Source organism: Chroicocephalus ridibundus, chromosome 19 (genome assembly GCF_963924245.1).
Source record: "Chroicocephalus ridibundus chromosome 19, bChrRid1.1, whole genome shotgun sequence".
In the NCBI taxonomy this organism is placed as follows: Eukaryota; Metazoa; Chordata; class Aves; order Charadriiformes; family Laridae; genus Chroicocephalus; species Chroicocephalus ridibundus.
Window position 1 is genome coordinate 3,988,633 of NC_086302.1, and position 22,574 is coordinate 4,011,206.

Genomic DNA, 22,574 nt, shown 5'->3' on the forward strand with positions numbered 1-22,574 from the left:
TCTGCTCCGTGCCCCATGGCTCGCAGTGGGCTCGCTAGCAGGGGCTGGGACCTCCCCGAGGGCGAGGGCTGCTCTGGGGAGGGGGCAGGCGGGGGGGCTCGGCGCCAGCAGCTCTGCTCCAGCCATGCCATCCCCGCCCAGGATGCGCAAAGCAATAACCCGCTCTCCGGAGAGTCGGATCTGTCGGACCCATCCTCGGTTGGTTTCTTGGGTTGGTTGGGGTGTTTGGGTTTGTTATTTCCGCCCCCCCGCCCCCGCCGCCTTAGGAAGTCTTAAACCAGCAAACCTGCTGCTGGCACTGGGGGGGGGTCGTGGGTGGGTGGCTCTTCCCCTTGCTTTTGTGGTTCAGTCCTGCTATTTCTTTTACTTTGTCTGTTTTAAAGCTGCTGTGTCCTCCCCTCCCTGCGCTCGGCGGGCAGGGAGACGAGCGGGGCTGGCTGGGACGGGAGCACAGCTCCGTGCAGGTTACCTGAGGGCTGGCGGACAGACAGACCGACCTACTTGACTGTGAACTGGAATCATGTGCATAGCGGGGGCCAGCGGGGGCCCGGAACTCGTGGCCATCCTTGGGCGTGGCCCGGGTGGCCGCGCTGGCCCCTTTGCAGAGCATTCCTGCTCCCTCCCTGCCTGAGCAGCACGCGCCTGGCCGGGGCCGTGCTGAGGACCCGGGAGGGAGAACGGCTTCTCTCCATTCCTCAATACAGCTTTTTTTGGTTTTTTTTTTCCCCTCTCCTCTCTTTCTCTGTTTTTGTCTTCCTTGTAAATGTTTGGGGTTTTTTGTGCGTGTGTTCCACAGAGTCAGATACAAGGTTAAATAAATCATGAACCTCTCCCAGAGCTGCACTGGCGTCATTCGTGGCCGGGCAGGAAGCGCCGTCAGCACCTCTGTAAGGGAGGTTCGGGGGGAGCGGATTAGCGTGAGGCCCCAGGGTGCCGTTTCTGGGGGCAGCAGCTCCAGCTGAGGGAAAGCAGAACAGAGCTGCCACTTAGAAAGTAAGAAAGTTTATTTAAAAACAAATCAAAAGCTCAATTCATAATTTAGTAGCATAAGTTATTAATCCAACTGACAGCAGACTGGGCTGACTGCGTCAGCACTGCCTAACGAAGCCGTTAGAGCTGCCAGTAATAAATAGGACCAGTATTTGACAGCTGAGCAGAGCCTTCTCCTGGGCAGCCTTTGGCAATGTGATTAGGGAAGCGGCTGCCACAGGCAACGTGGAAGCAAAACCAGGCACCGGCCCCATCAAACGGCAGCAGGGGGGGCTGCGTGCAGCCGGGCGAGGCTGGCCGTGCCCAGGGCTGGCACAGCCGTGGGCAGGGGCTCCTCCGGCGCAGCGGGACATGAGGCTTGGTCCCCAAAACTGCACTAGGGGCCAGGGGAAACAGTATGGGGGGCAGCTGCTGGCAGCCATCCCTGGAGGGAAACGAGCCTCGGGCTGTGACTGGTCCCTGTGGGAGTGGGAGGAAGACGTGGCACCCTGGCCTGGGGGTTCCTGGGGCCTGAGGTAGGGGCTCAGCAGCCGCCTCCATACCCAGGGCAGGGGGCAGCAGGTACCCGGCCTTTCTCCAAGAGTGGGAAGCTCCCCCACTTCCCAGTCTGGGTGGGTTGGGGGCCCGGTGCAGCAGAGAAGGTGCGGTTTCCTCTGCAGTTTCGGCTCAACAGGACTCAAGTGTTTAAGCGCTGGATGCGGCCACTTCCCAGGGCCCAGGGAGAGCCCAGGAGCAGCTCCAGCAGTAGCCACAGGGCCCAGCCAAGCACCTTCTCCCTGCTGGGGCTGTCACCAGCCCCTGTACAGTTCCCTGACGGGATTTCATGCCCTGGGTCCCAAAGCCGGGCCCTGGCTCTGTTCTTCCTTGTGTTTCTGCTCTGTGAGTTGCAAAGAACCTGGGGGGTTGAGGATGAGGAGTGGAGAGGCTGGGGATGCTCCTGCCTTCCTGCCCCATGCGAGAAGCAGGAGGGGGAGCTGGAATTGCACCCAGGATGGTGGCAGCCTCGCTGGGAGGCAGGTGGGGCTGGTCCCAAGCCACCCATGGCAGCCAGGCGAGCCCTCGGGCCACAGCTCAGTTCTTGCTGAAGCCTGTGGGATTCTGCAGCTGCCAGCGCCACAGGTCCTCACCTGCAACAGGAGAGAGTGGGGGTGAGGGGTGGGCCAGGAGAGGGGCAGCTGGCAACACACGGCGTGCTGGGGAGGGGGATGCTCTTACACATCTTGTCCAGGCCAAAGGCAGCTTTCCAGCCCAGCTCGCGCTCGGCCAGCGCCGGGTTGGCATAGCAGGAGGCCACATCTCCCTCCCGCCGGCTTGTGATCTTGTACTTGATCTACAGGGAAAGCAGCACCGTGGGGTTTGGCGGCTCCTGGCTCTCAGCAGAGGGGACTCATCTGAGGCCCGGGAGTTGAGGGAGCGGTGCCAGTGGCTGTCACAGACACGCACAAGGGCTGCCGTGGCTGTGATGGCTTGGGGTGGCGAGGGCAGGGGGCTGTGGGAGCAGCTGGCTCTGTGCCTGTGGCCCCTGCAGGCAGTGGGTCAGACCTTACCTTCCTCCCCGAGGCTTTCTCCATGGCCTGGACCATCTGCAGGACAGAGTAGCCAGTACCTGTGCCCAGATTGTAGATCTGAGAGGAGGATAAGGGACATAGGTCAGTTTCTTTCACAAGGGGAAAAGGGACAGGCCCCTTTTTAGCTCCCCCAGGGATCTGAGAGCCCGGCCCTGGCCTAGCCCCAGCCCCACAGCCCCAACTGCACCCAACAATGGCCGCCTTCATACCTTGCAGCCACAGTTCTCCTTGAGCTTCTTCAAAGCAGCGATATGGCCCTTGGCCAGATCCACAACATGGATGTAATCCCTGACACCTGTGGGGACACAGAGTGAGCACAAATCCCTCCTGTTTGGGGTGAGGCTGGGCTGGGGAGCTGTGACGGCTGCCCTGGAGGATGGGGTGTCTCTGCCCCACCCCACAGGTTCTGCAACGCACCCGTTCCGTCGTCTGTCTTGTAGTCATTCCCGAACACACTCAGGAATTCCCGGCGCCCCACTGCCACCTGCACAGAGGGACAAGCCCGCAAAAGCCCCATCAGTCTGTGCCCCACACAGGTATCGTGAGCCCCGGGGTTCTCAAAGGCTGCAGCAGGTCAGTACCTGGGCCACGTAAGGCATGAGGTTGTTCGGGATCCCCTGAGGATCTTCTCCAATCATGCCCGACTCGTGGGCACCGATAGGGTTGAAGTAGCGCAGGAGAATGGCATTCCAGTCCTGGGGAGACACACAGATGTGCATGCCTGGGGAGAGTGTAGTGTTGTGCGCCGCTACCTGGTCACCCCAGCACACTCCAGTGGGAAAAGACCCCAGTTCCCAGCCCTGCGCGCCTCGGGGCAGCTCCTCACCCTCTCTGCTTTGCAGAGATCTCGAATCATCTCCTCGATGAAGTACTTGGATTTGCCGTAAGGGTTGGTGCAGCCTCCGACCGGGTGGTTCTCATCCAGGGGCAGGTACCTGGGGTCTCCATAGACGGTGGCAGAGCTGCTGAACACGATGTTCTTCACGCCGTGGGCTTTCATGGTCTGGGGAGCAGGGACCAGCCACCTCTAAGCCAGCGAGCTCCGTGCCCTCCAGCTCAGCCCTCCACAGGTGGCAGCTCCCACCATGCAGGCACTGTTACACCCCTGGGATAGGGCCTGGGCATGGGTACCACCACAGGGATCAGGCTGCCGGCCAGCCACTCTAGAGCAGGATCACATCCAGCACCAGTCACCCAGCACCCATGCAGCACCGAGCACCACATGCAGCCTGCTGGCTCCACTCACCTCCAGCAGCCGGATGGTCCCAGTGAGGTTCACCCTGTAGTACTCCAGGGGCTTCTGCACAGACTCCCCCACTGCCTTCAGCCCCGCAAAGTGCATCACGGCTGCGAAACGGTGCTGCAGAGCGAGAAAGAGCTTGGTATCAGGGCCACAGCAATAGGAGATGGAAGCTCCACGCAGAAACCAGGCAGAAGTCTCCCCAGGAGTTTCACTCAGCCAGCCCATGTGGGTCTCCATGGCCCAGAGCAACATTTGCTGGTCACAGCATTTCCTCAGCACTGTCCACCCTGCTCAGCTCCTGCCCAGTCCACATCCCCCTCTGAGCTCCCCAGCACAAACCCCTCACACCCCTCAGAACCCATGAGGCCACCCTGGGGCACTGCAGCTCTTGCTCTCACCTTACTGAAGAGCTCCTGCAGCGCTGCCTCGTCGGTGATGTCCAGCTCCTGGAAGAGGATGGGCTGGTGCACGATCTCCTGCACACGCCGGAGGCTCTCAGGGAGCGCGTCTGCCCCTAGGGAGATGGAAGGGAGTGAGGCGCTGGGATAGCTGGAGGTCCTGACACAGGCTGAGAGGAGCTGAGCCCCTTGCATGGGAAGGGATGACGGCTCTCTGTACCTCGGATGGCATTGTGAAAGTTGTCTATGACCACAGGGACATAGCCAGCCTCCACCAGCTCCAGCACACAGTGACTGCCGATGTAGCCAGCTCCGCCGGTCACCAGAATCTTCTCTGCCATGGTTCCCTGTGGGAGGAAAGGCCCTTCAGCACGGAGCACTGTGTGAAGCAGCCTGGGGTGGGCACGACAGCCAGGGCCCCTGGGAGGGAAGGGGCAGGCAGGATTTGGACACTGTCACGTCAGCACTGCCTCTGGGCACTCCCTGTGCTTGGCCTGGCCAGTGCCAGGATGACATCCGGAAAGGAACGGGCTGGGCAGGGTGTAGAACACCCTGCTGACGTGGTTCACACCTCTTGGACAGAGAGGGTTTATCTGACACTTGTCACATACCAGGAAAAAACCCTTGTTCTTCCTGTTGTATCCAATCAAGATCCTGGTATCACCCACATCCTACAGCACAAATCCCTCATGCTAATTCGCCCCTCAGCACAAGGGCAGGGAGACATCTGACAGTATTAACTTGGGTATCGGGTAGTCTCCTCAAGGGGCATCAGCTCTGCCCTCTTCCCCCCATTCCCTGTTTTTCCTCCCATTCTGAAAGCCTCTCTACACAACAGCCCCAGCACTCCCTCCAGCCTCCCTGCCCAGGCCCAGCACTGGCCCCGTTCCTTCCCTGCTTCCCAGGAAGGTGGGCATTGGGTCACTGCAGACTACAAGGACATTTGCTGACATACACAAAGTAGAAACCTGGAAAATAACCTGCAAGAAAACCCCTTTCCTTGGCAACCAAGCAGCGGCTCCTGCCCAGTGGGCAGGAGGGAGAATCCACTTTATTACCAAGGCATGTGGAGGCAGCACAGGGAAAGTTTCCACCCTGTGTGACTTTAGTCACTCTCAGAGCTGCGTCTCAGGCTGAAAACCACACTGACACTCCTAAACTTCCCTGTCCTCTGTCTGCTGCCGGCCCCGGGCCTGCTCTGGCAGCCAGGAGGGGCAGCTGCAGGGGAGGCCAAAGCCCGAGCCAGGCAGGCGAGGGCTGGAAACCCAAAATAACGCTGCATTTCGCCAGGCAGGTGAGCTGGCAGCGGGACAGGGGCCTGTGGGACAGCGTGTGGATGTGGGGCAGCCACAGGACCGACTTACCTGCGAGGCTGCCGATACCCGCAGGGCTGGGAGTTACCTGAGGAGCCGGGACCAGGGCTGCCTGTGGGGACAGGGTTCTCCTGGGGGGGCTGGGGTCGGGTTCAGGGCTTACCTGAGGGGCTGGGGCCTGGGGGCCCCGTGGGGTTGGGGGGCCCTGAAGGGCTGAATTTACCTCAGGGGCCGCGGTTACCTCAGGGGCCGGGGGTTACCTCGGGGGCCGGATTTGCCTCAGGGGCCGGGGGTTACCTCAGGGTCTGAATGCACCACAGGGGCCCGGGGGTTACCTCGGGGGCTGGGGGTTACCTCGGGGGCCGGATTTACCTCAAGGGCCGGGGGTTACCTCGGGGGCCGGATTTACCTCAGGGTCTGAATGCACCACAGGGGCCTGGGGGTTACCTCAGGGGCTGGATTTACCTCAAGGACCGGGCCGTGGGAGCCCCCCGCTGCGAGAGGGCACGGCAGCACGTCCCTCCGCTCGCCCCCCGCCACCCTCGGCGTCCCCCGGCCGCTCACCCGCCGCTCCAGCCGCCTCCCGCCGCCGCGCTGCTTCTGCCCCCGCGGCGGGTGCGGCCCCTTTAAGGGCCGGCCGCGCTCCCCGCCCCCCCGCGGTGCCACGCGCCCCGCTCTCCCATGGAAACGTGTCACCGGCCGCTGCAGCTACGGGGCGGCGGCGGGGACAATAAGCCTCGGGGGGCGCATGCGCGGGGGCACGCAGACCTAGGGACGGGAGTAGCATAGAGAAACGTCGCCCATTGGCGCGCGGAGGGGAGGGGGCGGTGAGCGAGCGGCCCCACAGCGCCCCCTGGCGGCGGGAGGACGCCGCTGAGCCGCGGTCTCAAACCCACACATTCATTCACCGATTCCAGCTTATTTCAGTGTCACGGTTTATTTAATCGTTACAGCTTACTTAAGTGGTGCGGAGAGACCCGGAGGGACGGTCGCGTACGCAGCTTGTCTCTGGTCTCACTAATAAACTATTAAATAAATTATTTCAAGTAAAAGATTGGGTACGACTGCCCTAGGACCTGTCTACCGTGACGAGCACGTGTGCGTAGAGAACGAGGGTGTTCCACGCTCTGCTCGCAGGGGATGGGCCACAGCCCACCACGATGCGGCGTTTCCACGTTGAGGGGTGGTGGAAGAGGCACTTGGAACCAAACCAGCAGCAAAAGCTCTTTAACTGGCTTAGATAAACTCAATTTCTAATAGTTTAGAATATTAAATAATGTGTTTATTACTGCTAGTATTTAGAAGTATCTTACAACAGATACAGTCCTTTATTACAAGCCCTAAATGCTAAGACAGAAGGTCCAAGGCTGCCCCTTGCAGGAGGAAGGGGAGGCCTTTCGATTTCAGCCTTAACGTCTGTAGGGAGGAGAGAGAAGGGCAGGAAGGGTCAAGCCCAACCTGGAGAAGTGCTCTAACTGGGAGAGCTGTGCTTTATCCTTTGCTGGTAGTTTATGGAAACACACTTTCAAGGCAGAAGTTACTGGACGGTCTTCTGAGCTGGTGCTGGAGACCGCAGCTCCCTGCGGGAAGGCAAGTGCTACGGTGGCTACTTCTCCCTCAGCCCCTCCACGTCCTCCCTTCTCTAAGGCAAATGGCTAACGGCTTCGAGGTTGGATATAGTATTCTCATTTTTTTTCTTTTCTTCAAAGATTCTGGTGGATTATGCATTTCCTCTCAAGCGCCAAGCCTGGAAGGAGCACTGAAGATCAGAGGCAGCAGAAGAGAGGGGAAACCCAGCCAACGCCAGATCCTTGCTTTCTTCTTGATCCAAGGAGAAACACGATTCGGAATCACAGTCTGCAGGACGCCTGGGACACTTTGGAATTGGTTCGTCTGTTGAGGGCATTGCAAATAAACGTGCCCGTGTCCATCAGCTTCTGCAGATCCACACCCTTCATTGGGGAAAAAAAAAGATACAACACGCCTTGGTACCGGTTCTGCCACATAAAGCTGCCCAGTAACAACTGGCATCACTGGGAGAGGCCAGCAGGGGGTGAGGGAGCCTTTAAAGGGTACTTTAAGGAGGTTTAGGGTATTTTAACTAAAGTACCCTTTAGTTAACGGGTTAACTTTAACCAGTGAGCACAGTGCCTGCTGCTCACTAGTGCGATTCTGAGCGAGGGTCAAACCGCAGAGCACTGAAAAAGGGAGAGGAAGAAGTTCTCCTGGTGGGTGGGGGTGGGATTAGCATGGCAAAACAGCCCTGGAGCAGCCCTTGCAGCTCCACTCAGGCTCCCCGGGACAAATTTGGAACCCCCTCTGAAGCCCAAGCAGAGCCATTGTGCGAGAGGCTCGGCTGCCACGGGCAAAGGCTGCTCGCGCTTACCGTGTGGATGCCCAGGCCGTTCAGCATGTACACCAAGTCCTCTGTAGCAACGTTTCCTGATGCTCCTTGGGCATAGGGGCAGCCTCCAAGGCCAGCGACGGAAGCATCGACCACGCTCACACCCATCTGCAAACAAAACCACTATCAGTAAACTCCTCTTAAAGTAAAAACTACGGTCCTACTCCTCAAATCTACCATTCACAAGCAAGCACAGAAGAAACTCGAGGAAAGATGCTATACTGCAAAACAAGAATCTTACCTGAAGCGCTACCAAGATGTTGGCAAGAGCTTGCCCGTAGGTATCATGGCAGTGAACAGCAAGAGCCCCCACCGGCACCTCTTTCATGACTGCTGTCAGCATCTCCTTCATGCTCCCTGGGGTCCCAACGCCAATGGTGTCACCGAGGGAAATCTCATAGCATCCCATCGAGTACATCTTCTTTGAGACCTGTCCAAAAGGCGAGATTCTCACTGAGAAGGCAGCTTTGTCATTCCCTTCCCCAGAGCTGGAGACTCGCCGTACAGAGGAGCCAGAGTCTGCTTCCCTGGAGCGCAACAACCAGGAGACTCCTCTCCCTGAATTCCCCCATTCATTTTGGCGAGATCCAGCCTTCCCTCCCCGTGGTGGCAGCTAGCTGTGACCTTCCCCAGTCTTCCCTCAGCCTTCGGTTAAATGGCCTGACACATCCTCCAGCCCCCAGTGTCCAATTCATATCCAGAAAAAGGGAGCCAAAAACCTCTCTGAAATTCTGGTTATATTTATGATGAGCTCACCTCTGCGACTTTAGCTGCAGAGATCTTCCCTTCATAGGGACATCCGAGGACACAGGAAACATATCTATGGTTAAAAAAAAATAATTCACTTTTAGCTAGAGAACTGAAGTAAGATTATACTGGCCAAATTAGTCAGGACTTGTGCTGCATCTTGCATGCTCTGAACAATGGAAGAATTAATTTCATATTCTAAAAATCAGTCCAGTGGACAAAGCTTACATAATTAACTATTCAACAACTACTACTTCTAAATTCAAGCAGTCAGATCTCTCCACACGACCTGCTCGACGCCAAGTTTGCAGCAGGAACTCCTTACCCCCGGACAGGAATGCTGGCTGCTCTCGCTGCGGCCATCACTTCATCGAATCTCTCCAAACTCTCCTCGATGGAACAGTTGATGTTCTTCTTAGTGAAGAGCTCAGATGCTGCTCCAAAGATCGACACTTCTTTGGCCCCTGCTGCCACCTGCCAATAAAAAGCATAAATTAAAGCGAGCTGATTTCTCTTGCAAGGGAAATGACAGGCACAACCATGACCACAGTTCTCTCATTTTATAAAGAAATATTTTTTCCCCAATTCTTCCCCAAATAACCCAATTCATTCCTCAGTTCATTCTACAGCAAAAACATGATACATCCGAGTTTGTCTTCAAAGGAAGTGTAAAATTACAGATGCAGCAGTAAAGCTATGTCTGCAGGATATAGTCTGGAGAGCTGCGAGACATGAGGATTAGGCTGAAAGCATCACTGTCAATTAAAATAGATTACTTTTTTTTATTAACAGAACATGGATCAAAGTATTTTCTACTATAAACAACAGCTATATATTTCCCTAGCAAAATGGTCCCTTGTAAAGGAACTACAAGATGCGACAGCTGCCTGCCAGGTGGAAAGATACTTTTCCCACCCTTAACCACAGCCGAAATATTCCTTCGCAGGCAGCCCTGCACACGAGGCACCGACAACACCGAGACGCCGCCAGCTCTTACCGCTGCCTGAAATCCTTTCAGATTAGGGGTCAGCACAGGATAACTAATACCAGGCAACTTATTAATTCCTTGCATGACTTCGGTATGGTCAGCCATCTGCAAAGCAAACAAGGAAAGGTTTCTAAGAGTGACAACATCCACTTCGGCAAAATTATAAAATCATTTTTAAAACAGGAACAGAAATATTTAGGAATAAGAGAAATGGGCCTCTAAAGCGCAAACAGCACTGCACCCTGTGAAGGCTCATAGTTCAGTCACCCAGCCGAGCCAGCGCCAACACGTGCGCAACCGTCTGTTTGCATTTGAGCTGCACATTTGGTCTTTCGCAGGGTCCAAAGGGAAGGTCTGGGACACTGCAACCTCTTTTATTTGGCTTTGCTGCTTCTTGCCCAGTTACAAGCCACAGTAACAAGGATTTTGGGGCAAGCACAATCTTTTCATTAGATTACTATCTATTATTTGGCATTTTTATACCACAGAATTGTAAATCCTGTTTGAATACTGACCTGAGGAACCCACTTGGGGGAAACAAAGCTGGTGGCCTCTATAACCTGAAGCCCCGTCTCTGACAGCATATTGATTAAATTGATTTTCACCGGTGTCGGTACAACATTCTAAGAAGGAAAAGGAAAAACGACTTTAAGTTATTATTTTCACAATAAAATTTTCCACTACTGCAAAACACCTCACATTTCAAGGTCAAAAGCGGCATTTAAAAAAAAAAAAGACCCTGCCGGTGGGGCACACCGGCACGTTCCGGGTGTTTGGTCAGAGAGCGCCTCCCGTGAGGTGCCGGCAGCCCCGGCCCGTCCGTACCTTCTCGTTCTGGAGCCCGTCCCGCGGCCCCACCTCCACCACCTTCACACGCTTCGGAAAGGCTCCGGCCGCCGCCGCGCCGCTGACCTGGGGACAGAGGGAGAGCGTCAGCCGAGCCCCGCGCCCCCCGGTCCCCGATCATCGTCCCCCCGGCCCCGCTCACCGGCCGCAGCGACACGGCCCAACGCGGGAGCAGCCGCCGCGCCGCCGCCATGTCCGCCCGCCCTCACGTGACCGCGCCCCCACGTGACCCGAGGAGGGGTGTGGTTTGGTGGTCACATGACAGCCGCGCTCTCCACGTGGCGCTGGGACCCCCGCTCCGCGCCGGGGTCGCTGCCGCCGTCCCGTTCCCTCCCCTCCGTCCCTTCCGTCCGCGAAGGCCCCCAGCGGCCAGGCAGCCCCAGCCCGTACCTGTCCCCGCGGGCCGTCCCGCGGCAGCGAGCCCGTGTCGCACTGGGGCATGTTTCCTTCCCGCCACCGGCACTGCGCGGCCGCTCGGCAGCCGCTTACTTTATACCGCGGCGCTTCGGCCGGCCCGTGCCGCTGAATAAACACGGCGTGTTTGTTTTGGACGGGCCCCCTCTCCGCGCCAGAGGTTACCGGCGTGATGGGGTTGGGAGACAAAAGGGGCATCGCTCTGTTGTCCCTTTTCTTTTTTTTTTTTTTCCCTTTTCCCCCAGTTCTGTGTTTCTAACGACGTCATCGCCGGAGCCGGGGTGATGCTCCCGTGAGCGGGTCTCTGGCAGCCGGTGCCAGTCCCCTGAAGTCTGCACAGGTTGATCAGCACAGATCATTATTTGTCAATTGAGTAACAGCTCCTACACCACCAGCCCAGCACGCGTCCCAGCCCTGGGGCTTCGCTTGTGCTAAACTCCGAGTGTTCTGGCAATTTTTACCTTGCACCACCCGGTACAGTAACAAAACAACACTGGCGTGCAACCTTGTGGGGCCTTCACAACAGCCGTGCGGCAGAAACACACGCTAGTATGAGGAGTTTCATCATTTAAGTACATATTGGTCAACCGTTTTTAGAGAAGTTCGACGTCAACACAGGAAATCTTATTTCACTGAAACAGCAGGAGTCATAGTTTCAATTCAGAACGGCGGCTTCTGTGTTAAGTTCGTGTAAGAACAAAAACATCTGCTTATAGCTGTCTCCACCAGACTATAAATAAAAGTTCATTAATGGATTTGTATTAGATTAGGATTTTTTACAGCTGATTTCTTCTAGACCTCTTCCAACAATCAGCTTCCTTTATATTTATTCATGATGGAAATATGTGATTGTAATTATTTCAATCAAGACCAAAGTGATACAACACGTTATCAAGTACCTATTTTTACGCAAGTACATTATATGCAGGTATTTGTGATGGCGCTGTGGTTGGTCTTCATTAGAACATGCCCATCACACGCAAGTCTTCATGATTCTACATGTAAGAGTATCACATTGGTTATCAAAATTAATTTCCACGAGTAATTAAGCCAGGGACATGGCAGGGGCTACTCCTGTCTGGGTGGCACGGTCCCCGTTTCGTGGGTAGCATGGCTCACCAGCGCTGGCTACACGCAGGTGAACATGGATGCGGCTCCCGTGGCTCCACGTCCTGCAAGCTGCTCTAGCAGACCAGATCCTCTCACCGTTACCGTGTGCATCCCCTCTGTGGCTGCGTGATCTGGCAGCTTCACGCATCAGTACCTGGGTGCCGCGTGGCCTGGCCTGACACCCTGGTGCAGGTCCTCTTACCTGCCCTCTGCCCAGTCTCCCACCAACTCCAAGTCCGTCCAGCCTCATCACCTACAACCACAGCAGTGAAGCAGTAACATCTGCCAAGAAACCCAGCTTTACATCAAAAAATCTTCTTTTTCCAAGTGTAGATGGATGTTTGGCTCGCGGGCTGTCCCATGCCAGCAGAATAATGCAAAAGACGTCCCAACTTCCCACTGCTGAGCGGAGAGGTCAGTCCCTTGCTGCCAAACAAGGTCTACCAATACACAGGTCGCTTACAGGCAAAAGGGATTAGAAGAGAAATTCTCTTAAGAGAAAAACAATTTATTCAACAATAAATGAAAAATCCTCTCAGACTCAATTTAAAAGAAAGGCAGTAGGGGTTGCTGCTTTCATCCCACAGCATCACTTCACACCCTCAAGCTTGACAGTCCAGCCAGACTGAGGAGGTAGAGGAGAGGGAAGCATGTAGGGCAATGTTATGAGCAGTCCTTTGCCTGGGGACTCCTGCCACTTCAGAGTCCCTGCAAAACCCAACATTGTCACCTGCAGAGGAGGACAGGGGAAACGATCAGTTGTAGCTCACCCAGGTACTTCCCATTTGAACACCCCAAAACGCGTTTACATTCCCTATAGCATTTCCCCGACATCCAAAGCAGTCCCGCACATTTCCACCCATCATTCACAGTGCACAAAAGGTAACACACAGGATATTTTGGGGCCAAACTGTAGTTTGTTGTTTGTTTTGGGGTTTTCTGGTGTTTGTTTTTTTTTTTTACTGAGAAGGCTTTATTACCTCTGTTTGTTTAGAGCAAAGGGCACTCTAGCATTTGCGTCACTTACAATTACATTTACAATTAGCGGGTCAGTGTACCTGATTTGAATTTGAGATGCAATACCAGTGATCCCTTCTATGTGTGAGGCTGTCCTGGTTTGAGGTAAAACAGGACAGGCTTTTTATTTACTTCACCTTCCTGCGTCAACAGGAACAAAAGACTCCTGGGGAGAAGCGTTTCTGCCTATTCCATGGCAGACTATGAGCCTTCCCAACAAGCCCCATCCAATGTTCTGTGCTGAACAGCGAGCTAAAGCCTGGAGAACAACCTGGGATGCTGCAAGGATCTGGAGGGAGGCCAGAGCACCCCAGAACAAGAAGTACGGGATGACAACTTCCACACTCCCCCCAGTTTCCAAATGAAGTCAGGTTGGACCTTCCCAGCCCACAGGTGCCCGATACAGGCTCACAGAGCGCGTTACTGTTTTTTCAAGTTCCCTACTTGTGTGGCTGGGGATGGAGTGGGCGAGGACAGCTCCAAAACGTTGTCCCGAGGCCAGATCAGAAAGATGGCATAGACAACTGGTCCCTTAGAAGTGTACCTAAGAGAGGAAGAGTTCAGCAAGGTGAAGAGCCCGATAAGAGTGAGAACCAGACATGAGCTTGACCTTTCTACAAGCACAAGAACACTGGCTTGCCTACTGTCACCACACAGGGGTCACCTACTTTCCCCTCATTCCAAAATCTGTCACTTTGAACCCACCATTTAGCCAGTCAGCACTGGCTGATGAAACCCAAACAAAGTCCATGCGTGCTTCCTAACAGCAAATGTCATTTGACGATCTGTCCTTGCCTCAGCCTGTGGTCAACAGAGTGGATACGCTGCCTTATCCTGATCATTGCTCTCCATTTCCAGATTGAACACACTTGGGCACACTACAGGAAAAAAAGCCCCTCTGTTTTGTAGCAATTTCTCTCTCTTGACTCACTATGCCCCCCTCAGTCAGTGTAACTCTAAGCGTTGGGTAACAGTGATATAACAGCTTAAAAGCAAATATCACTATATTTACAAGCTGTATGTTTGGATGATCTACATTTGTGCAATTCAAACTAGCCAGGACCACTACTTACACAGCCCTGACAGCAGCAGCATGGGCGTTTTTTTAAAGGAAGAGTTGGTTTTTTTCTAAATCAAGCAGGATGTATGAAGTCCTGATTTTCATTCTCTTATTTCTCTTATTTCTAAGATATTCCTTAGATAACACCCTAGGGCAGGAACTCAACACTCCAATTGTAAGATTACCTAAATGCCATCTGCACCTGATGGCAATGCTTCATAGTGTACCAAATTTAAGAAAAAAACACAAAAGAAATGTCAGCTCTGGAATCCCCAGCCCAAATGGTACCGAGCAATGGAGTCCTTACCAGACCGTATCTGTGCTGTTCTCCATCTGTACTCTCCATGGCTTCGATTCATAAATTGCCTCCCCATTAGTGTCCAGCCACCTCCCAAGGGCCAGAAGTCTTTCTTGGAAGATGGGAACAATCACCCCTTCTTTTGTAGGTCCCACATTGAGAAGGTAGTTGCCTCCAAAACTCACAGTCTGCACTAGCTCCTGTGACAGATAAACCCAGGTAACAAATTGCGTTATCTTCACTTCTGATAACAAAGAAACCTGAGGAGGGCTTCGTCCTCATCAACTGCTCCTTTAACTCCAGCCCAATTGTATGAAACACATGACAACTCTTTCTGCAAGTCAGAGGATTAAGGGAACCTCTAATTCTCAGTAACTCCTCCACACCTCTTATTTTGATTTGAGATTTCTTACCTCAATGATACTTGCTTCATCCATTAACTCAGAAATGTTCATGTCGCTCCGATAGCCCCAGGAAAGCTTGTCGATGGAGGAGCACATCTCCCACTTGTGAGTTGGCAGGGTCCCTGGCTTGTATTTGTCAGCACAATTGTAGTAGCCTCCATGATGGCAAGAGCAGTTATTACACCAACGATCATTAACAACAACAGTGTCCTGAAAGAAGAAACTCAGCTCAGTAGGGAGAATGTCTTGTCTTGGACTTTTCAGCTTGCATTCATCCCTCCTAAGTTAGCAAAGGCATCAAAGTTAGGAAGTAACTCCCTGTGTAAACAAAGGAAAGAGAGAGAGGATCCTCCAGAGAAGGCTGAATCCCTTCCTGGGAGAACCTCTATCTATTCACTCAGGTAGAAGTTGAGGCAACAAGGTTCCTGGCCTCTGAGCCTCCCACGTGTGTGCTGTAAGGCCATGAGAGTCTTCTCGTAGGAGCACACTGTAGGTGTCTTATTTTTTGTGAAATAATAAAGCACATTTATCACCTGTCAAGCAGGTTTCTGATTCGATTGCATTTATATCTCACTGCTGACAGACCTTCCATACCCATAAAATGCTAGCAGCCATGAGGGGTAGCTGAAAGAAAATACCTTGACAGGACTATCGTTATAAAGCCAGGCAAGGAAAGAGGTAGAATTCCAGTATGAGTCCGGAGCTTCCCAGTCTCCATCCGACCAAATCAAATCTGGTTTATATCTAACAGAGAGATGAATGTTATTTCAAAATGGCTTATTTTCTCCTACCACAAAGGAAATGTGTTTCTTGCGTCTGAAGTCTAGCTTCACTTCCTCTTCCTATTCCCTGACATTACCAGCAGGTTTATGCTATTGCTTTCTGCTTCAGACAAAGCTGTAAGTGAGGTTCTTGCAGCAGCAAAGAATGATGTGTTGATCACGTCTCAAGAGAGGATGCAGTTCTTCCAAAAACCAGAAGATTGCACCTCAAAGGCAATTACAAGGCACATACTTGACCTGGTACAACGACCATTCTGAGCAACACGTGTCCAAGCCTCGTATTTTTGTCAACAAGGGGAAGTAAGGCAAGGATGTAAATTCACCGTGAAATTGCTTTTCTACTCTACTACATACTAAACAGCTTGCTCCACTTTCAAAGCCACTCTGCATGTAAAATTTGTCTCTACCTTATTCTACAAGTTAGACTGTCCACAGGGCAAATGTGAAGCCCTTTTCTAATATCCACAAATCATTACCAATAAATAAACAGATTTGCCTTGGCAAAAATTAACATTTGTCACCTCTCTTGTCTGCATCCACTCTGCATCTTTCTCTACAGTATTGAAATCAGGAAATGTTCTTGATTCCTAACTGGTTGCAGCTCTTACTTCAAGACAAGATCATAAAGTTCTGGCATGGTCTTCTTTAAAACGAAGTTCTGGGTCTTGAAGCCACTTTCTTTGTCAGCTAGATAGAGTGGATTAAACCACTCTAACAGAGAGTGATACAGTCCATAGTGTATGTTGCTGAAGGACAGAAAACACAGAGGAAAGAGTTAGGCTGGCAGTAGGGACTAAGAACCAGTGGCAGGTTAGAATACTAGCATTACTATTTCACAGAAGACATCGTGACTTTGCAAGAACTACTGTTTTCATATTAATCTGTTTTCCGCTATTTATCAAGAACAGTCAGGAGAATTCAATGCACATAGAAGAAAGGAACAGCACAGTTTGGCAGGGCCGTACCTCTCCCTGAGGGCTTGTCCCAGCTCTCCTACGAGATCTCGGTGGGGCCCTGTATCCAGGGAATTCCAGTTCCAGGACACGGGCGACCCCCAGTTGGTGAAGCCTTCATGGTGCTTCGTGGTCAGTACCACGTACCTGAGGGGAAAAAAAGTGCTCGATCAGGATGACAAAGGAACCACCTAAGATATTCCCCAGCCTCACTGCCAAACCCAGTCACTAAGAAAGCAAGGGACTGAATAATCATGCTGTGAGGAGCCCTCTTTCATTACCCTTTGAGAAGCAACTACAAGAATAATAGAGGTTTTAAACGGATTTTAATGCTGGAAAAGAATGAACAATGAAGACTTGGGAAGTAGCAAGACCCGTTGTCTCCTCAGCACCCTGGGCATGACCCCTCAGGGATCTCCAGCATTGCTCAGGGCCCCCCAGTCCCTCAGGGTTCCCCAGACTTAGCCCTTCCATCCCCTCAGGGACCCCCACATCCTCCTGGGGACTTAAGGCACAGACCCCCCATCCCCTCCAGGCCTTCCCATCCCCTCAGGGACCCCTGCATCCTCCTGGGGACTTAAGGCACAGACCCCCCCATCCCCTCCAGGCCTTCCCATCCCCTCAGGGACCCCCGCATCCTCCTGGGGACTTAAGGCACAGACCCCCCATCCCCTCCAGGCCTTCCCATCCCCTCAGGGATCCCCAGACATGGCTCCCCCATCTGCTCAGTGACCAGGGACCCCCGTCCCCTCACAGATCGCCAGAAATGGCTCCTACATCCTCTCAGGGACCCCCAGATAGGACCCCCAGACATGGCTCCCCATCTGCTCAGTGACCAGGAACTCCCCCATTCCCTCATAGATCCCCAGAAATGGCTCCCCTATCTGCTCAGGGACACGTGAGCATGGCACTCATCCCCTCAGGGACCCGCCATCCCCTCAGGGACCCCCAGACATGGCTTCCCCATGCGCTCAGTGACCAGGGATCCCCATCCCCTCACGGATCCCCAGAAATGGCTCCCCCAACCCCTCAGGGACCCATGGGCATGGCACTCATCCCCTCAGGGACCCCCCCATCCCCCCAGGGACCCCCAACCGCCCCGGCCGGTGCCCGGCACTGACCTGGCCCCAGCCCGCTGGAAGAGCTGTGCCCACTCGCGGGGATGGAAGTCGTGGGCGGTGAAGCGGGGCGCAAAGTCCGCGTATGTGGTGTGGGGCGGGTAGCGGCGCTGCACGAAGCGCTGGTAGTCGGAGCGGTGCTCGCCCTGCCAGTGCCACCAGAACCACTCGGAGCCCCAGGCCGGGACGGAGAACACCCCCCAGTGCACGAACACCCCCACCTTGGCCTGGTCGAACCAGGCCGGCAGCGGCCTCGCGTCCAGGCTGTCCCAGTCCGGGCGGTAGCGCGGCCCGGCCAACACCGGCCCCAGCGCCGCCGCCAGCCACAGCAGCCCCACGGCCGCCATCCTGCCGCCTGACGTCAGCGCGGCCGCCGCCATGGCTACCGAGGCAACGGCGCCGCGGCCGCCGCCATGGCTACCGAGGCAACGGCGAGGCGCCGCCATCGCTGCCCAGGGGCCCCCGGTTCGAGGCTGCGCTCCGCCGGGCAGCGGGGATGGCCGCCCCCTTCCTCCCTTCTTCCCTCACTCCCAGCCCAGCTCTGCCCCGCTGTAACCGCCTGAGTGCCCTTTTCTGCGGTTTGAGCCTCTGAGGGGCGAGCAGAGAGCCCATGGGGTTGGCCCCATGGCGGCTGGGCCTCCATGAGACCCGTCTCCCCCTGGCCTGCCTGGGCAGCCGGAGCAGGCCCAGCGCCTGGTTCCAAAAGCCGCACGTGAGGGCTAAGTGCATCCCCTGGGGAAATAGGGCAGAGTCCAGGGGTCTCATGGCCATTCCCCAGGCCAGGCTCATCCCTGTTGGAGGCATTTCGGGAGCCCCGCTGCTCTTGGGGACACCGGCAAAGGGCCCTGTCCCCCTTTGCTCTCCTTGCAGGTTTTGCAGCTGAAGATGTCTGCTTTTGTGTAATTTGCAAAAAAACCTACCGAGTTCCTCACGCTCAGAGTATCTGCCCCAGCTTGGGCTTAAACCTGTCGCCTGAAGGAGTTTGTACCCCAGAGGCTAAAGGAAGAAAAGGCTGGAAAATTACTTTAATGTTTAATCACATAACATCCAAAAAATGCCTGCGTGGCACAGGTTAGCTTTCCTTAAATTTGCTGAAAGAAACACACTGCCCTGCAGGGTCCGGTCCACCTCGAAATCCTCAACTATGGCAGAGTCCATAAACCACAGTGAGAGCATTTCAGTTTTCCATGAAGAATTAGATGCTAACATCAACACGACCCTAAATACTGTGAGACAGGATTAGGCAGGACCATCTGCAAGCGAGTCCAGAGAAATCATCTGCACCTTTCCCAGCAAGGGCTGAGGTCCCTCCTGCTGCTGGTCCTGCTGCCGAATGATGTAGCGAGGCATGAACCATCACCACGACCTCATCACGACTCGGTGGTGTTCTCTGCGACCTTTGCCAGGACCTGAAGTGCTTTCGTCACCATGCTGCTAATACATAACACCCGGGGACAGCATTCGAGCATTCGATGTACCTCTGCTACGTAGCGATGTGCTATTAGCAGTTTGCTGACGGTGCTCGTACAACTCTGGCTGTGCTCAGTTAAGGGGTTTAGAGAGAGTTATGTGATGCCAGGGGATTTCTAGAGAAACTGAAGGTCTGCAGAGCGTTTTACTTGAGGTTAGCTATATTTTAAGGAATTGTAAGGAAGACACCGCTGAATATAAGAAAAAACGGGTTAGGAGGTTACCGGTGGACAGGCAGGAGGACAGGCAGGAGGATTTGTCATAAAATGGTAGGATCTGCTGTTCTGGGGCATGGCAATATCTGCTGCCTCATAGCTGGCACACTGACGTGGCACCAGTATCTCTGCAGCTTGGGGACCGTCTGCCTGTGTAAGTCTGTGCACTTTTTGTCCCAGCACCTAAGAATAACATCAGTGGGAGCTGGCTCCATGACAGGCATCTGATCCCTCATGTCCCAGGACCTCCATAAGAAGATAAAGGAAAAAGAAAAGTGATCCAGACTGTTTCTGCCAGTCCGAGCATGGACTTTCCATGACTGTCTCCCTACATTACACGCATGTCCTCGCAGGCGGTCTCTATCACGGAGGACTTGTGGGTGCTCTCTACTTCTGGGCTTTCCTCAGAGGCCTTCAGCTGCCTCCTGAAGCGAGAAAAGACCATCGTCAGGGAGGAATATAGTTCTTTGCTGCGCAGGGCATAAATAATGGGGTTCACCATGGAATTGAGCAGGCAGAGGGTGCTGCAGAAGGCAAACACCTTGCGCAGGTGATTGCTCAGCCTAGCAAAGATGCTGTAGATCATGAGAACGAGGATCGGAGACCAGCACAGCACGAGGACAGTCAAGACCATGACGAGGGTCTTGGCCAACATGACATCCATCCTCATCCTGGTGTTTTGCTTTCCCACCTGTGCTTGGTACTTCTCCATGTAGGCCACGTGCTGGTGAGCCCTCCATAGCACGTGCGTGTAGGCGTAGATGATACACCCCAGCAGGACCATGATGAAGCAGATCCAGCTCGACAGATATTTGTCATCCACAAACGGGAATAGCTCTGAGCAGGTTGAATTGAGTGTGCAGCAGTTCCAGCCCAGGAGGGGCAGGGAAGCAATGGTCGCACATGTCACCCAGAGCACCACCAGGGCTATCCAAGCTCTTTTCCTTGTCATGAGGAGCTTGTATTCGGAGGGACGGCTGATGGAGATGTAACGGTCCAGGGCTGTCAGCAGCAAGCTGCTCAGGGAGGCGGAGAAGGACGTGTTCACCCCGCCCAGCTGCAGCAGGAACGTTTCTTTAGAGAAATCAATTTCATTAAAGACGTGGAAGTTAACAAAACTGCAGACGAAGATGATGCTGGCCAGAATGTCAGCCAAGGCCAGGCTGCTGATAAAGATGTAGGAAGGCTTTCTCCTGGTCCCAGGGGAAGAGAAGATCAAGTACAGCACCAAAGAGTTCTCAAAAATGCACAGTGTCCCAAAGAGGCCACACAGTGTGGCAATGCTTATTTTCTGCGCTTGCGTGCTGAGGACCATGAAGCACTGCATGGTGTTCACACTGCATTTGGAGGCATTTTCATGTGCCTTACAAATATCCATTGTAATTAACTGGAACCAGGAGCTCATAGAGACAGTTTTTGTTTCCTTCTACACTTCTTCAGATGCTCTGAAACAGACCAAGGGGAAGGGAACTTACAGGAGCACAATGAGCAATAAATTCAGCCCACTCAGACACATCCTTCTCTTTAGGTGGAGGCAAGCAAAAGGAAAATAGCCCAGGGACACCTACTTTCAGGTCCACGGCCCAAACGCTGGAGCCAATTCCACCCTTTCCCAGCAGCGATCCAGGCTTTGTCCCACCGGCAATTTGGCTGAGACCCATCTATCACAGCGCGTAGGTAACACGTCCGTACCACGTCCGTAGTCTGTACCACGTCTGTCTCTTGGGCTGTTTCCTCACCACAAGAGGGAAGCAGCAACGCTGAGAATTGTACAATGGAGAAGGACGAGGGATATTGTGTTGCCAAGGACTCGGTGCGACTCATCTGGGAAGACAAAGTGTACTTTGAAGCATTTACTCTTCACCAAAGCTGTTTGAACACAAAAAATTGCAAGATTGATTTTATATTTAAGCTTGCCCATTGCAGTTTTATAAAGCTTAGTCTCATTAAAATTGTGTTTCTCCCCCCATAATCCCTGTGTCATGAGTCAGCCTGTCCCATGGTCAGAGTGATTAAAAGTTATAGTTTCACATCTATATTAAAATGCAGGTTGGACTTAACAATGGGGACATGCAGGAGTTAAACCACCTACAAACCTAAGAACCCCTGTATATGCCCACGATTAGATTAATTTTATCAGTATTTTTAGCTTCAGCAGAGATGTGATGGAGGGAAAGGCCTTATTTTCCCCCAGGCAGATGTTGAACTGCTCGGTGCACCCTGTGGCAGCAAAGTTGTGTTTTTCTCTACACTTCTGCAGCTTAATGCATTTAAATTTTCATTACACAGATGAGCTTGTCCTTCAAATGTTGTTTTTCTCCCATTCTTGCTCTTGATTATACTCGTGCTTTAAACCAAATGCACTTTCATTGAGGGCTCAGCTGCCTTGCGTTTCCTCATGTAACAGGGGGAACAAGGTCATCCTGGACCGGGTTATAGAGAGCAGATGAAGAGGTGGGTGTTGAGTACACTAAAGCTGCCTTATTACCAAAGAGATGCTGTGTCCCAAGTGCCACGTACCAGCAGGTCATACCACCTGTGGGACAGGAACCCGTTCTCAAAAGCATACGCCTGGCTTTGAGTATCCAAGATCCCACATCCAGGCACCACGGGTTCCCGCTGCTGGAGGAAAGCACTGAGCTGACAGCGTTCCCTTTCCCCCAGAACAAACACGCCACCGTCTCTCCCTGCCGTCAGCTCTCTTTCGAAAGAGGAAATGTCCAAAACGTGCAAGCCACAGCAGACGGGATGTGTGATGACTACGGCTACCCGGGGAGCGGAGCGAGCACCCAGGCAATGCAGGGGCTGCGCTGCTGGGCTCCATCTGTGGCCGACCATCTGTGGTTTCTCTGTCTGTTTTTTGAAATTCATCAAAGGCAACGGCTGTCTTTAGAGGTGACAATAGCCAGCAGGGACCAACACCCTAGAAACCTCTGTCCACAACATCTTAGCAGTGACACGTATTTTATACCTGTCTTCATTACGTCCTTCCCCACTGATTTCCCCGTTCCCTGGCACCCATCACTGTTTCTGTGTTTAGCAGTAGTTGCAAAATAGCCCTGAGCACTTGAGATGCTGCCCAAGAGGTCACGGAGAAGAGCCCAAGCCCCACGCTTTGCTCCTGCCTGCCTGTCAGGGCTCGAACATGGGCAGTTGCAGGGCATTCGGTGCGTATTGCAGCCAGAGCAGTTCAACCCTGCTTTGCATTTCTTGGCATATCAGACTGGCGGAGTCCT

General features: G+C 53.7%; 4 protein-coding genes across 11 annotated transcripts; all 4 read right to left on the reverse strand.

Annotated features, from left to right (window-relative positions):
* Positions 1-940: 940 nt before the first annotated feature.
* GALE (UDP-galactose-4-epimerase) lies at positions 941-6,218 on the reverse strand. 6 transcript variants are annotated; one of them, XM_063355811.1, is made up of 11 exons: positions 6,077-6,218; positions 4,420-4,546; positions 4,200-4,315; positions 3,805-3,918; positions 3,385-3,561; positions 3,140-3,253; positions 2,976-3,042; positions 2,768-2,853; positions 2,538-2,615; positions 2,206-2,320; positions 941-2,117 (listed from the first exon to the last, which is right to left on the reverse strand). In XM_063355811.1, the coding sequence occupies exons 2-11, from the start codon at positions 4,538-4,540 to the stop codon at positions 2,062-2,064; spliced, it is 1,044 nt and encodes a 347-aa protein (XP_063211881.1). In that variant the 5' UTR covers positions 4,541-4,546; positions 6,077-6,218; the 3' UTR covers positions 941-2,061. The 6 variants fall into 6 exon arrangements, with proteins under 6 accessions (XP_063211881.1, XP_063211883.1, XP_063211882.1 ...); XM_063355813.1 differs by lacking the exon at positions 3,385-3,561; XM_063355812.1 differs by lacking the exon at positions 941-2,117 and having other exon boundaries at positions 2,299-2,416.
* Positions 6,219-6,439: 221 nt separating this feature from the next.
* On the reverse strand, positions 6,440-11,124 carry HMGCL (3-hydroxy-3-methylglutaryl-CoA lyase). 2 transcript variants are annotated; one of them, XM_063356111.1, is made up of 9 exons: positions 10,888-11,124; positions 10,477-10,563; positions 10,167-10,274; positions 9,661-9,756; positions 8,989-9,137; positions 8,673-8,736; positions 8,158-8,346; positions 7,899-8,024; positions 6,440-7,464 (listed from the first exon to the last, which is right to left on the reverse strand). In XM_063356111.1, the coding sequence occupies exons 1-9, from the start codon at positions 11,107-11,109 to the stop codon at positions 7,363-7,365; spliced, it is 1,143 nt and encodes a 380-aa protein (XP_063212181.1). In that variant the 5' UTR covers positions 11,110-11,124; the 3' UTR covers positions 6,440-7,362. The 2 variants fall into 2 exon arrangements, with proteins under 2 accessions (XP_063212181.1, XP_063212182.1); XM_063356112.1 differs by lacking the exon at positions 10,888-11,124 and adding an exon at positions 10,640-10,740 and having other exon boundaries at positions 6,441-7,464.
* Positions 11,125-12,494: 1,370 nt separating this feature from the next.
* On the reverse strand, positions 12,495-18,114 carry FUCA1 (alpha-L-fucosidase 1). Of its 2 annotated transcripts, XM_063356107.1 has the most exons (8): positions 17,657-18,114; positions 16,548-16,682; positions 16,191-16,328; positions 15,439-15,544; positions 14,810-15,010; positions 14,406-14,596; positions 13,483-13,582; positions 12,495-12,751 (listed from the first exon to the last, which is right to left on the reverse strand). In XM_063356107.1, the coding sequence occupies exons 1-8, from the start codon at positions 18,097-18,099 to the stop codon at positions 12,611-12,613; spliced, it is 1,455 nt and encodes a 484-aa protein (XP_063212177.1). In that variant the 5' UTR covers positions 18,100-18,114; the 3' UTR covers positions 12,495-12,610. The 2 variants fall into 2 exon arrangements, with proteins under 2 accessions (XP_063212177.1, XP_063212178.1); XM_063356108.1 differs by lacking the exon at positions 13,483-13,582 and having other exon boundaries at positions 12,638-12,751; positions 17,657-18,099.
* A 561-nt stretch (positions 18,115-18,675) lies between these two features.
* On the reverse strand, positions 18,676-20,950 carry CNR2 (cannabinoid receptor 2). The gene is made up of 2 exons (XM_063355873.1): positions 20,907-20,950; positions 18,676-20,783 (listed from the first exon to the last, which is right to left on the reverse strand). The coding sequence occupies exon 2, from the start codon at positions 20,741-20,743 to the stop codon at positions 19,667-19,669; it is 1,077 nt and encodes a 358-aa protein (XP_063211943.1). The 5' UTR covers positions 20,744-20,783; positions 20,907-20,950; the 3' UTR covers positions 18,676-19,666.
* Positions 20,951-22,574: the final 1,624 nt, after the last annotated feature.